The sequence below is a fragment of the Triticum aestivum genome, chromosome 1A (genome assembly GCF_018294505.1).
Source record: "Triticum aestivum cultivar Chinese Spring chromosome 1A, IWGSC CS RefSeq v2.1, whole genome shotgun sequence".
In the NCBI taxonomy this organism is placed as follows: domain Eukaryota; kingdom Viridiplantae; phylum Streptophyta; class Magnoliopsida; order Poales; family Poaceae; genus Triticum; species Triticum aestivum.
This window is the reverse complement of record NC_057794.1, coordinates 546,222,183-546,235,136: the sequence shown is the minus strand read 5'-3', so window position 1 is coordinate 546,235,136 and position 12,954 is coordinate 546,222,183. Positions and strand designations below refer to the sequence as shown.

The window sequence follows — 12,954 nt, the reverse complement described above, 5'->3', positions numbered from 1 at the left end:
CTAATTTAAGTTGCATAAATTTTATTTTTATTGATTCTTTTTAATTGAATCTTTTTCCTATTAGAGTTTTATTAAAGCTTTTTAGTTGATTCTTTTTGCTATTGTAGAATATTTTAGTTTTGTTTGGATTAAAAAAAACACCTTTGGTTCCGCTTCCAGACACCAACCGGGAATAGATGCGTTTGGTTGGCGGGATAGAGTTGAGGGATATGGGTATCCCAACCACCTGGTTAGGGATAGCTTCTTTTTCTGTTTGGTTGGGCAGGATGAAGAGTGGTTGAAGATAATCATATATGTGTTTGGTTTGTGGGATGGGTAGTGGATAGAAATTGTGACGAACACACACATTGCATCAAACTGTGACCAGGAACTCTTTACAGAAGTAGCATCAATCTCGTGGGGACACGCTACGAAATATTGTAATCACCATGTACACACGGATGGCTCTGTCAGAAAATCGGCGGACGGAGTCTTCCCGGAGGCAACTCCACACGCTGCCATCCTCACGGCAGACGGTGCGACCCTGCTTTGCGGAGAGGAAAACGGCGCGATGGCACTGCTCCTTCCCTGACCCCGATGCCAGCGTTGACTTCCCCGACTCTCCGAGACCGGCCATGGCACTGCTTCGTCCCGGGCGTCGTCTTCCTCGTGGCGGTGGCCAAGATGCCACGCCAAGCTAACCTGTCGTACCTGGTCGCGGCCGGCCTAGTTCCGGCCGCCGCTCCTAGATACCCCGCCGCTGCCGCACTCAACGAGAGGAAAAGTGAGGGGAGGTAACGGGCGAGAAGAAAGGCTATCGCACAGAACGAACGGGATGCCCATATCCGCGAGTTTTTGGCGGACGAGTGGAGCCTGAGTTTCATGGAATATTCCAAGAATCTGGTTGCTGATATCCCTCCTCGTCCATAAACCAAACAGCTGGTATCCCCTCAAAAACGGCTGTCCCTGTCCAGTCGCGGGATATCCTTCAAATCAAACACATCCTAAAGATGATGGGCCAGGAGCAAGATCCATTGGTCCCGGTTTGTGTCTGGAACCGGGACCAATGGCCTCCGAGGCCCGGTCCGCGTCATGGCCTTATGAACCGGGACCTATGCCTTCATTGGTCCCGGTTCATGGGTGAACCGGGATTAATGGGCTTTCCCTGCCTGGATCAAAGCCCTATTTTTTACTAGTGTCTTCTACCTCAGTGCATGCATTCAACAGAGTTGAGCATCCCGGGAAACCCTCGTGCTTTGTTCATCTCCAAAGGTGTAAGAGTGTCCTGAGCATTGGATGCTCTCAAATACGGTGGCCCAAACACTTCAAACACTGCTAGGGAATTTCTTTACACAGTTGATGTAAGTGCTCTCTCCCATCGCCACGTGATGATCAATCAAATCTGTAGGAATACCATATGCCATCATGCATAGTGCTGAAGTCACCCTCTAGATAGTGTTGCATCCAAGATCTCCTGCGCAATTCCTCATCTGCATGAAGAATCAATCATTCCCTTTGACGATGTTGACAATGTGGAGGAACAAATCCGAGTCATTCTGAATTGGCATTGAAAGTATCGCTCTGAATACACCGGATTTGCACAAAAATAATCAAGCATCAGCCTATTGTACCCATATTACCTGCTCCTACGAATCACCTCACGGGCAACGGAACCACCTTGCTTTGGCTGCTTGTTTTTTCCATGTCGAGCAACATGACCATGGCAATGTCCTCATCTTCATCCCACAGATATTCCTCTTCGGAGGAGGAATCATCATACACGGGTAACGAGGAGGATTTGCAACAATTCATCTACACCACACAAATCTACCATCGCGAACAAGTCCTAGGACGCAACAAATGACAGAAAATGAAAGGTAATTACCTTAGAGGAATTCCGCCGAACACCTTGTGGGCACCAAGCTCAGCTTTTGCCGGTGTAGCTCGCCTAGGCCAACACAGTAGGGGTTCGAATGGAGCCTCGGCTTTGCGGTGGTCACACCGATCGAGTGGGAGTCGCCTGGCCTCCAATCTACCTCAGTGGGCGACATTGGTGTGGCGGCGAGAATTTTGATCGACAAAAGGGCAAGGGAGGGTTCGGAATCGGCGGGAACAGGCGCAACATTCCGAGCATCCACGACAGATGCGGGGTCGTGGCGGACTGTCCCGACTGACGGGAACGAGCGAAGGGGTGGCGGCGGTCAAGGGGGTGGCGTCGACAGCAGCGAGAATCGACCGGTGCCGAGGTGAGGTAGGAAGGTCGGTGGTGGGAAAGTTTCAGACCAGACATTTGGGGCTTCCATGGTTGTGGTTTTGATTTTTTGTCGACTGCTAGTGGTGACCCAAATATACCATTTCTATACCATTTTTTTGGTTAGGAAAAAAAATTAGTTGGTATGCATGTATTGGTCTTCTTTTGTAGCCTTTGTTTTTTGCTCCAAAAGAATAAAAAGCTAATCTCTCCGTCCCAAAATAAACGTGTTAAGGGAATAGTTTTTTTTCTCATGTGAGATTTCTGTCTCCTGTTGGTGATGTTCTAATAGTGCTCTCAAAAAATATAGTGCTACCTTGAGTAAGCAGAGAAAATGTGTGCTCTTGAAAAACAGATACTTTTTTCGTAAGGAAATATAAAAGCGTTTAGATCACCAAGAAGTACTTTCTTCGTTTAGTTATCTAAACACTCTTATATTAATTTAGTGAGGGAGTATACGAGAACCACAATTTGCATTTTGGCATGATGTTGTGATTTCACTCGGCGCAACTGCTAGTACCTAAACTACACCTAGGGGTAGGACACAAGAAAATTTGTATCTCACGAAAAACATGCGAATTTTTAGATTGGAGGCAAACTCATGCCTCTTCTGTTGCTGTATCACATTACAAGATCACACACAGTCAGACATGGCCACGGGCGAAATGGTTGCAGCAGCTTCACCAATCTGCATTTTCTTCGCCATCAAGATTTTCAGTCTCTCCGTGCAGCACTCCGGTGGCCATGGTCGGGGCCTGCCGCTGGACGAAGTCCTCCTTGCCGACATGCCGTGCCCACCACGGCACCACCGGCGATCTTACTCCGCTTGCTCAGGTTACAAGATCTGGACCGGAGCAGTCGAGCAGAACGCGTCCGGCGGCCCGCCGGCGGCGACACGGAAGTGCCAGAGGCGCCCCTTGGCGGCGACGAGGTTGTCCTCGCACAGGTACTCCCTGGCGTACCACCGCTCCACCGTCCGGTTCATGTCGTGCACCGCCACGTCCACCGCGCCGCCCCCCGCCGCGCGCGCGAGCGCGGCCGCGGTGTATATGGCGCCCATCCGCCCCGGCTCCCCGGGCCCGGCCCCGCTCGGCCCGTCGACGACGACCACGTCCCACCGCGCGTCGAGCACCTCCCGCGGCAGCGAGGTCAGCGCCAGCCGGCAGCCGGACTTGCGCACCGTCCCCGTCGGCCGCCCGCACACCGGGCTCGCCCGCGCGCGCCGCAGCAGCGCCCACGCCTCCCCGGCCGGGTCGGGGTAGCTGGCCCGGTGGACGGCCGCCGAGCCGGGGCCGGGGCCGCGCCCCGCGAGCACGCGCCGCGCACTGGCCGCGTCCTCGGCGCTGTCGGTGACGAAGGCGGTGGCGGCGCCCTGCCCGGAGTTGACCGCGGCGAGCGCGAGGAGCTGCGGCGAGAGGCCGAACACGAGCAGCCCGCACGGCGCGCGCGCGGCCACGACGGAGCGGAGCAGCGCGAACTCCTTGGCGTTCAGGCCGTCCCTGGCGGCCGTGCCGTTGTCGTTGCCGGACCCGCCGGCGTCCCAGGCGGAGCGGCCGGGGCGCGCGGGCGACGACGATGCGGAGTGGGTGAGGAGCAGCAGCTTGATGAAGGAGAGCGTGGAGAAGACGATGAGGATGGTGGTCAGCAGCTGCTTCGGCGACATCATCGCCATGTTTCTTGCTGCTGCTGCTGCTCAATCTCGTCTCGATCTGGTCTTCCTCCTTCAAGTAGATCTCATCTGCATCTGCAGCTCTGAATTCTCCTTCTTTTCTGAAAAATATTTGCTCCCAAATCTGAATCTGGTGCGTGGCTTTGGTCTAACCTCTGCTGATCGCTGTCCGGCTGGTGGGGATTGACTTTATTTCGCGCTGGCTGTTTGCCTCGCTGCTGACTCCGTGTCACTTTCCGCAAGGTGGTTGTGCTGCTGTTGAGTTCTTCAGTGAAACTATGATAATACTCCCTTACTTCTACTATTTGTTTTAAGTTAAAGTTTGAAATTTTTGACTAAATTTATCCAAAAGAGCAGTAGTATATACGACATCAAATTGGTATATTATGAAACTACATTTCAAAACAAATCCAGTTATAGTAATTTAGTGCCATAAATGCTGCTACTTTTTTCTATAAATTTGATCAAAATTTTAAAACTTTAACTTTGGACAAAAGCTAAATGTACACTTATTGGTGGATGCAGGAAGTATACTGTTGTGTTACCTTTGGTAGGACAAGTGGACAACTCGTGGATATTATCATATTGTTGTCCTGTCTTGGAAATTATGCTTGGCTTTGAAGGCATGTTCATTTATATCTCAAACAAAAAATGATTTATTTCATGAATCCACACACACTGCATACAAGCTCGCACTACAAGATCAAATTCTAGGAACAGGTTCACCAATCAGCAGCATCTTCTTCGTCTTGAGCGTCTCCGGCGGTCGGGGCTTGCAGCTGCACGAAGTCCTCCTTGCCGAGGCACGACTCCGGGAGGACGTCCCCGACGTGCTTCCCGAACGCCTGGTGGCAGAACGCGGACGTGCTGTCCCCGCCGGCCGTCGTCAGGTTCACCCCGTCCAGATACAGGCGCCTGCACGGCATGGCGTCGCTGCACGCGAACGTCACCGCCTGCTCCGTCGCCGACGTGCCGGTGATGTCGATGTAGTTGATGTTCTCCACCGCCACCGCGCTCCCGTTCTGCACCACAATACCAAACAAGTTCAGAGATGTGCACGGCGTTCTGCTGCTAGGCAGTGAAACGCGTCATCGGATTCAGTCAAGACGGCCGGCGAGCTCAGCCGTACCGGGGCGCCGCAGCGAGTTCCCCGGTTGGAGGCGGAGTAGTGCTGGTCGATGACGATGGGGTTGGCCACGTTCCTCATCATGATCTGCGCGAACTTCACCTTGCGCGCGAACCCGCAGCCGTCCTGAATGACGACCAAGAACATCACACAAAAATGTCACCATGTCACACGGCCATTCTTGGTTCGGATGAGAATTTTGGCTATTGGTTTGTGCTTTGTACTACCTCGTAGGTCTTGACGCGGACGCCGTTCTTGGTGTTGGAGATGAACATGGTGTCCGTCTTGATCTTCTCTATCTTGTGATTACTCTGGTTCTCGCCCAAGCCCCCAATGCTGACATGACGAAGAAGAAGATGACACATTCAGCTTAAGATTAGGTGAAAATTCTAGTATTTGCAAAGAGATGACACATTACCTGATGCCGAGGCCAGGCCCGCAGGAGATGGCTCTGAGCCGGACATCCGAGCAATTGCCCACAATCGACACGCAGTCGCCACCTGAAAATGACACTCAAAATATAAACACCAGCAGAGTTCGCCTGTCAGAGAAAATTTCAGTTCAGATACAGAACCAGAGCGACGTACCGACGGAGAAGAGATCATCCTTGATGTGGACGTTGGTGGAGCTGACGACGAGGACGCCGGCGGTGCCGGGGCTGTACTCCGGCGAGGTGACCCGGAGGTAGTTGGCCTCGACGTTGTAGCAGCGGGTGAAGACGAGGTGCTGCCGCTGGCTGTTCTGCAGCGTGAGGCCCTTGACGCTCACGTCCTGGCAGTCCTCGAAGTGGAGCGCCATGGGGGCGACCTGGTGCTGGCGGTACGAGGTGCAGTTCTCGTCCTCGCAAGCCCCCGCCCACCACTGCTGGCCCCGGCCGTCGACGATGCCGCCGCCGCTGAGCGACAGGTCCCCCACGCCGGAGAAGTGGAGCCACCGGCCCTGGTCCCCGTCCGCCCACTCCTCCGGGCTCTCCGGCGCGATGATGTTCCCGGAAATCTGACGAGGCGCGAATTAGCTAGAGTGTACTGTGACAGTGACAGAGGAAGTGGGGACAAAAGTGTACCATGAGGTTGATCTCGCCGCGGCAGGGGCCGGCGAGCGTGACGGGCCAGATCTGGTAGGACTTGCCGGCGGGGACGTTGAGGTAGGTGTTGCCGCCGGTGGCGCACGCCGCCTCCCACGCGTCGACGAATGCCTGGAGAAAACAAAGGGAGAGTCAACGGAATGCGGCCGTGCCGCCGGAGATGGCTCTGGCGACATTGCTGCGCACCTGCGTGTCGTTGGCAATGCCGTCCCCGACGGCGCCGAAGTCGTCGAGCGAGAGCAGGACGCGGGCCTCGGCGGCGCCCGGCAGCAGGAGGGCGACGGCGCCGGCGATTGCCGCGAGCAGGAGCCGCGCCCTTGGCCTTGCAGGGAGCGCCATGCTGCACGCGCGCACTCACGAGCTCAGTCACGCTGCTGCTGCTCAGTGACGGAAGCTGATTTGGCGCGAGTTGAGTTGGGTGAGTGGGGGGCAACGGCAGGGCGCGCGGGAGAACGAACGGACACGTGGGCGCCAAGGCCAGGCCAAGCACGGCGCTGCACGATCGAGTCGAGTGCAGAACGAAACAAGATCCGGATCTGCGGGAGGGGTCGTCCCTCGCCGCTGCACCTGCGATCGCCGGACGATCAGCCCGGCCCTGAATCACGTGCTGGTACACTACACGGTCAGCCGGGGCTTCTTCTCCCCGGCGATCTGTTTGACTTTGTGCATCGACGATCTTGGCATTCATTTTTTGCAGCTGGATACTCAACTTGGGCATCATGATCCACGAATCATGCAATGTGCTCTTTATTTTTAGAGTAAATTCTATTGTTTTTTACCCCAAAAACTGATCTTTGTGACATATATTACCCATTTTTCAAAAAATTCTTGCCACATTTTACACCGATACCGCAACTTTCCCCATTTTGTGTTGTTTTCGACCTGTTTTTTTTGGAGTCGAACTGGTTAATGGCCGACCCGGACAAAACCAGTTGCCGCACTAGCTGCGCACCTGGTCTAGCCGTACCATGCGGCAGTAGCGGAGCTACATCAGAATGACTGGGCGGGCCAGTTTGAAAAAAGCCCAAGGTTTTTTTCCTCTATGGCCCATTTCTGCCTAAAGGCCCATTGGTTTGCAGCAAAATTGGGCGGGCCCCCGCCCAGTTTTGCTTGCACTAAACTCCGCCAGTGATCATGCCCGCCCGCGTCACGTCCACCAGCTCTCTTTGCGCCCTTTTCCCTCTTCAACTCATTGCTCCACTCGCACCCCCCGGGCTTTCTTTCCTTTCACGATGGTGTTTTGCAACCAAGGAGATCAAGTCAACGGAGCACTCGCTGGAGGAGTCAACGGGGCCATCGTCCAGATGGTATGCTATGCTCCTTCTTCTCCATCTCCTCTGTCAGAAGATATATGCAGTGCTCTATTATGGAGGACAAAAACGATGGCAGTGCTCGTTGATCCATCTTCTTTACTCTCTTACTTCTTGGTTTGTTTGCTTCTCCGGTCTGCTGTTGTGGATAGGGCAGTGTTGGTTAGAAGGGTTTTCTGCGGATGTACTACTCTTCCTTAGATATGTGTTTTTTCTAAAGATGTTAAATCTTCGAAAAAGATAGGTCTTTGATGATTTATTCTTGTGTTTTCTATTGGATTAGATATGTGTTTAATGCATCTTTGCATAAAAGAGAAGTATTTAAGAGAGATCAAAGTTAGGGTTTATGGTTTTAGCATAGAAGAGGCTCGGTGAAGAGATGAAGATAGGGTTTTGATGGATTTATGTGAGTCTAGTGACGATTGGGCTAAACGAGAAGAATTTAGAAGAGATCAAAGAGAATATAGGGTTTTAGCAGTAAAAGTTCTTATTCGGGTCAAAGTTCAGTTATAGGTGTCATAATAAATCAGTTCTACGTGTCAAAGTTCAGTTACAAGTGTCATAAAAATTTAGTAATATGTGTCAAAGTTCAGTTATAGATAAAAATCAGTTACATTTGCACTAAATTGTTCTTGATTTTGTCTGTTTCGGATTGAAAGCATGTGGCTGCTTAGGTTCACTGTGCACGGAAAAAGTGCTTCTCAACATTACAACCCGAGGCATGACTTAGGGACTCAATTACCTATGATAGCTTGAAGGAACAATTGTTGGAGTGGGGGTTATGCAGAAATACATTTTTTTCTCAAAGGTTTGGTCAAGTGGGAGGATGACCATGGTTGAACTAACAAATGATGCTACGATCCAAAAGATGCTTAAAGAAGACCAACCATTGCATATGATTGCTTTGCATTGTTATAGGAGACCTGTTTGGTATGTAGAGCCACCTCCAATGTTTTTCCTGCTCCTGGTCCAATTGTTGATGTTACTGCTCCTGCTCCTGCTCCAATTGCTCTTGTTCCGAAGGAGGTTGCTGATGGGCGGGGTGGGGCTGCGAGTGGCAACAAAGTTCATGGTGACCGACAGAGTGGCGGCGGCAGTGACCGATGGTCGGAATCGGGCGGCGCAGAGGCGGGTGAGGCGGTGCGGTGACGTGGAAGTTCACACAAACGGTTGGGTTCCTGATACAACCGTTTTTCTTTTTGGCAGTTGTCAGTGCTGCTACAAATGTACCCCTCCCTTTCGATTTATAGGGCTCAATTGAGAAATCTCACCCACCAACATAGATGGTGAGTGGTAGCATAAGAGGGTGCTTGGATACGTTTTAGTCCCATGACTAAAAGTAGTGGGACTAAAACTTGCTAGCCTCACCCATGCTTGGATCCAAATACTAAAGAGACTAAAATCAAGTTATTGAGCATTTATTATCCTCTAAACCCTCTAATCCAGAACTCGCATGTGTTAAAGGAGAGACATTAAATGAGGAGAGAGAGGGCTAATACATATTTTAGTAGGTTTCCTATGACTAAATTTTTTTAGCCTCAAGACTAGTCCTAGCCTCTCTTTAGTCAGGGGTGCTTGGAACTTTAGCCTCTAAAAGAGACTATTTTTAGTCAGACTAAAAATAGTCCCTTGGATCCAAGCATGCGGTAATTTTGTAGCTTGTAAAAGTACTCAATTAATGCGGTTGTTTTCCTAAAAAAATTGTATTAACCAATGCATTAATTGCAATGCATGCATGTGTGACTAATAAATGGCTAAGAGCTTTTACGTGCATCGTGAGTTTTCTTTTTAATCTTACATGCAACGATTTAATGCACCTCAAAAATCTGAATATGTGATGAGACACAATAAAATTGTGACTTATAAAATGGGAAAACAGTTCTTTTAAGATAAGCCCTATAAACCGAAAGGAAGGTACATCACTTCTGGCAAAATTTAGGGCATTTGCAAAAAGATATTAAATTAGGCACTATAGGGCATCCGTTGAAGTTTTTTTTTTCCAAAAGGCCCAGAAGCAGTTTTTTTGGCAAGGCCAATGGTCTTAGAACATCTATAACCGGATATACCAAATTCATCCTACTATACATCCATGGAAAGGCCCGGCCATATCCATGGATAATGACTGGTCACCCTCATATGGCCACGTCCACAACATGATTCTTCGAAGGCTGCGGACAGTGACCGGTCATCCCTCAAAGCTATCCATGCAATGTTCGTAAGAAACTGTCTCTATTCATCATCATACGGCTACAGATGAACTGATGAACAACACAGTTAAAACGAAATAACATACGAACATATAAACACAGTCCATCGGACCCAAAGTCCCAGTTCATCGTCGTTAACATAGTTATTAAAAACTAAACTAAACTATCTTTCCCAGTTCATCATCATCACCACTTCCGTGCCGGTTCCTTGCCTTTGCGGTCGCCGGTGCGGCTGTAGCTTTCCATGTAGGCGTCGGCGACGAGAGAGGCGGAGTCGTCGGAGTCGGAGCTGTCGTCAAAGGAGATGATGCCGGCCGGTGGACGGACCACACGCTGCTGCTCCTTCGCCATCCGGGTTGCCTTGGCTTTGACCGCCGCATCCGCGGGTCAGTTAGCAACATTCTACGACGAGGTATGTGCCGATCGGTGCGGACGAAAATTGCTACGAGCACATTTTTTGTACGTACAGGAAAATACAACACGCCCGAATACGTACGGCGGTACGGGAGTACAGTACATCACAATATAATACTGGCACAATACATGGCGGGATTATTCGTAGAACTGCCGGCTACTCTACTAGGTACTACCATATCATGGCACTACTGCCGCCACTCTCTGCATGCCGGAGCATCACAGCCGAGACCAAGAACCCGGCCGAGACCTCACGGCTCACTCCTCCTCGTCGCCAGCGGCCCCCCTGGTTCCGTCGAGGCAGGACTCCGGGACGACGACGCCGGCGGCCTTCCCGGACGCGCTGCGGCAGTAGGCGGAGGCGCCGCGGCCGCTGAGGCGCTTCAGGTTCACGTCCTTGAGCGACACCTGCCTGCACGGCACGACGTCGCTGCACGAGAAGGTCACCGCCCGCTTCGACGCCGACGTGCCGGCGATGTTCACGTAGTCGATCTTCTCCACCGCCACCGTCCTCGTCGCCTGCATGCATGCGCCCAAGAACAAGAAGCAGACCAGAGTTTCAGGCATCGATCGGCGTGTTTGTTAGTCCGGCAAGCGGAGATCGTACCGCGGTCGATCCGCAGGGTGTGGGGTGCTCGGAGCGGTACTGGTCGATGATGATGGGGTCGGAGACGTTCTTCATCACCACGTTGGCGAACTTCACCTTGCGCGCGTAGCCGCAGCCATCCTGATGGAGACAATACAAGTTCATGATGAGCTCCTTGCAGTAGTTCATGATGAGCTACTGCTAGATCGATCTTACTACCTGCCAGGTCTTGATGAGGAGGCCGTTGGAGGTGTTGGCGATGAACATGGTGTCCACCTCGATCTTTTCGAGCCTGTCAGCCACCGGGGTCTCGCCTATGCTCCCAATACTGACAGATCCAACACATGAGCAATGAGCAGACAAGCATTTACCAACGGAGTAGCTGATGAGGCAGCTAAGAAGCTACCTGATGCCATTGCCAGGTCCGCAGGAGACGTATCTGAGGCGGACGTCGGTGCAATTGCCGACCATGGACACGCAAGCGCCGCCTGAAAATAAGAGATTCAGTTAGCCAGGAGCACTGTAACTGAGGAAGGAAACCCCTTTCTTCTTCAGATGCAGACTGCCATTGACGGATCGAACACACACCTGTGGCGATGTGGACATCGTTGACGTGGACGCTGATGGAGTTGACGAGGTGGATGCCGTCGGTGCCCGGGCTGCTCTCCGGCGAGGCCACCCTGAGGAAGCTGGCCCTGGCGTTGGAGCAGCGGGTGAAGGTCAGGTGGTGCTGCTGCCCGTTCTGCAGCGTCACGCCCTGCACCCGCACCCCATGACACTCCTCGAAGTGAAGCGCCTGCGTGCATGCAGAGAACACGAGCCATTTTTCTTCAAACATGAAACGAGGTAGATGGAAAAATGGCAGGGAAATGATGAGCAAACATCAAAGTGAAGGTGACAGAGGAGTTCACCTTGGGAGCATCCGGGGCTGTGCAATGCTGCAGAGAAACAATCGGAGTAAAACAAATCAGTCCTCAGTTGTGTGATAGTGATGCGCACAATCATACAGTGATGAAACAAATCATACCTTGTCGTTGCGGTGCCTCCCCTTGCAGGCCTGCGCCCACCACTCCTGCCCGCGGCCGTCGATGACGCCGCCGCCGCTCACCGTCAGGTCCTGCACCTGGAAGAAGTGCAGCCACTTGCCGCCGTCGCGCCGCTCCCAGTCCTCCGGGCTGTCCGGCGCGATGATGTTCCCGGAGACCTGTCCCACCGGGCAGGGGCACAAACCAAGACTCGATGAGCGAAGACGCGCAGGTGCGTGCATGCCGGACGAGAGAAGCGCACGCGGCGGCAGGCAGGCAGGAAGGAAGGAGCGTACGAAGATCATGATCTCGTCCCTGCAGGGCCCGGCGAGCGTCACCGGCCAGATCTGGTACGACCTGCCGGCGGGCACGTGGATGACCACGTGGCCGTTGGTGCTGGCGCAGGCCGCCGTCCATGCGTCCACCAGGGCCTGGACAGCAGAGCCAAACAGACAGTGTCATGTTTGAGGAGCAAGGTGGAGGCATACTGTCGCATGCACGCACGTACGTACCTGCGTGTCGTCGGCGATGCCGTCGCCGACGGCGCCGAAGTCGTCGAGCGAGAGGAGGATGCGGGCCTCGGCGACGGCCGGCAGGAGGAGCGCGACGGCGCCGGCGAGGACCGCGAGGCGGAGCAGAGCCATCGCCGTCGCCATGCACCCTGCGCGTTGTAGCCCGCGCTAGTGGTTGCTGCTGCTGCTGCGAGTCACGGACCGGAGGAGCATTTGACGAGGCGCGGCGCGGCGAGAGGACGGGCGGCGGGGGCCATGCCGAGGACGGGGGCGCAGGCGCTCGCTGCCCGCTTTTCAGGTGCCTGGCCGGGGACGGGGTGACACGGAGCATCAAGCATCGGCACAGCGGGTTCACGTGGGCGGATGGACGTGACCTGACCAGCCGCGTCTGTACGTGCCAAACTGTGGCGTTGCGCTTGCGTCCGAGGGAGCTGTACGAGAGCTGCAGGAGGCGCGTGCGTACGACTGGGTTATTCTCGTGGCAAACGATCGGATATTTCCGATATGGCGTGGCTTTCCGATATTCTCGACTGAGATTTAACAAAGTTTCAATCAACTGACATACTTCTTTCATCCGAAAATATTTATTATCAAAATGGATAAAGAGAAATGTATCTATAATTAAAATATATTTAAATACATTTCTTTTTATTCATTTTGATTGATGACAAGTATTTTCATACGAAGGGAGTATCATATAAAAAGAAAAATCTGAAAAGAAAATTTTGCACGGATCTCAATGCATGATCTAATGAATATAGCTTCGACTGAGATATAACGAAGTTTGGATC

The 12,954-nt window shown here is 52.7% G+C and overlaps 3 protein-coding genes across 4 annotated transcripts; all 3 read right to left on the bottom strand.

Moving 5' to 3' along the window:
* Positions 1–2,789: 2,789 nt before the first annotated feature.
* LOC123180329 (probable methyltransferase At1g27930) lies at positions 2,790–4,184 on the bottom strand. Its single transcript, XM_044592365.1, has one exon. The coding sequence runs from the start codon at positions 3,900–3,902 to the stop codon at positions 3,066–3,068; it is 837 nt and encodes a 278-aa protein (XP_044448300.1). The 5' UTR covers positions 3,903–4,184; the 3' UTR covers positions 2,790–3,065.
* A 353-nt stretch (positions 4,185–4,537) lies between these two features.
* LOC123180326 (probable polygalacturonase At1g80170) lies at positions 4,538–6,583 on the bottom strand. Its single transcript, XM_044592353.1, has 7 exons — positions 6,296–6,583; positions 6,089–6,220; positions 5,613–6,021; positions 5,444–5,525; positions 5,253–5,361; positions 5,029–5,151; positions 4,538–4,921 (listed from the first exon to the last, which is right to left on the bottom strand). Exons 1-7 carry the CDS (start codon positions 6,446–6,448, stop codon positions 4,622–4,624), a joined length of 1,308 nt encoding a protein of 435 aa, XP_044448288.1. The 5' UTR covers positions 6,449–6,583; the 3' UTR covers positions 4,538–4,621.
* A 3,482-nt stretch (positions 6,584–10,065) lies between these two features.
* Positions 10,066–12,409, bottom strand: LOC123065520 (probable polygalacturonase At1g80170). Of its 2 annotated transcripts, XM_044488790.1 has the most exons (9): positions 12,164–12,409; positions 11,948–12,082; positions 11,654–11,830; positions 11,538–11,564; positions 11,215–11,422; positions 11,033–11,114; positions 10,846–10,954; positions 10,648–10,767; positions 10,066–10,559 (listed from the first exon to the last, which is right to left on the bottom strand). In XM_044488790.1, the coding sequence occupies exons 1-9, from the start codon at positions 12,305–12,307 to the stop codon at positions 10,299–10,301; spliced, it is 1,263 nt and encodes a 420-aa protein (XP_044344725.1). In that variant the 5' UTR covers positions 12,308–12,409; the 3' UTR covers positions 10,066–10,298. The 2 variants fall into 2 exon arrangements, with proteins under 2 accessions (XP_044344725.1, XP_044344717.1); XM_044488782.1 differs by having other exon boundaries at positions 11,654–12,082.
* Positions 12,410–12,954: the final 545 nt, after the last annotated feature.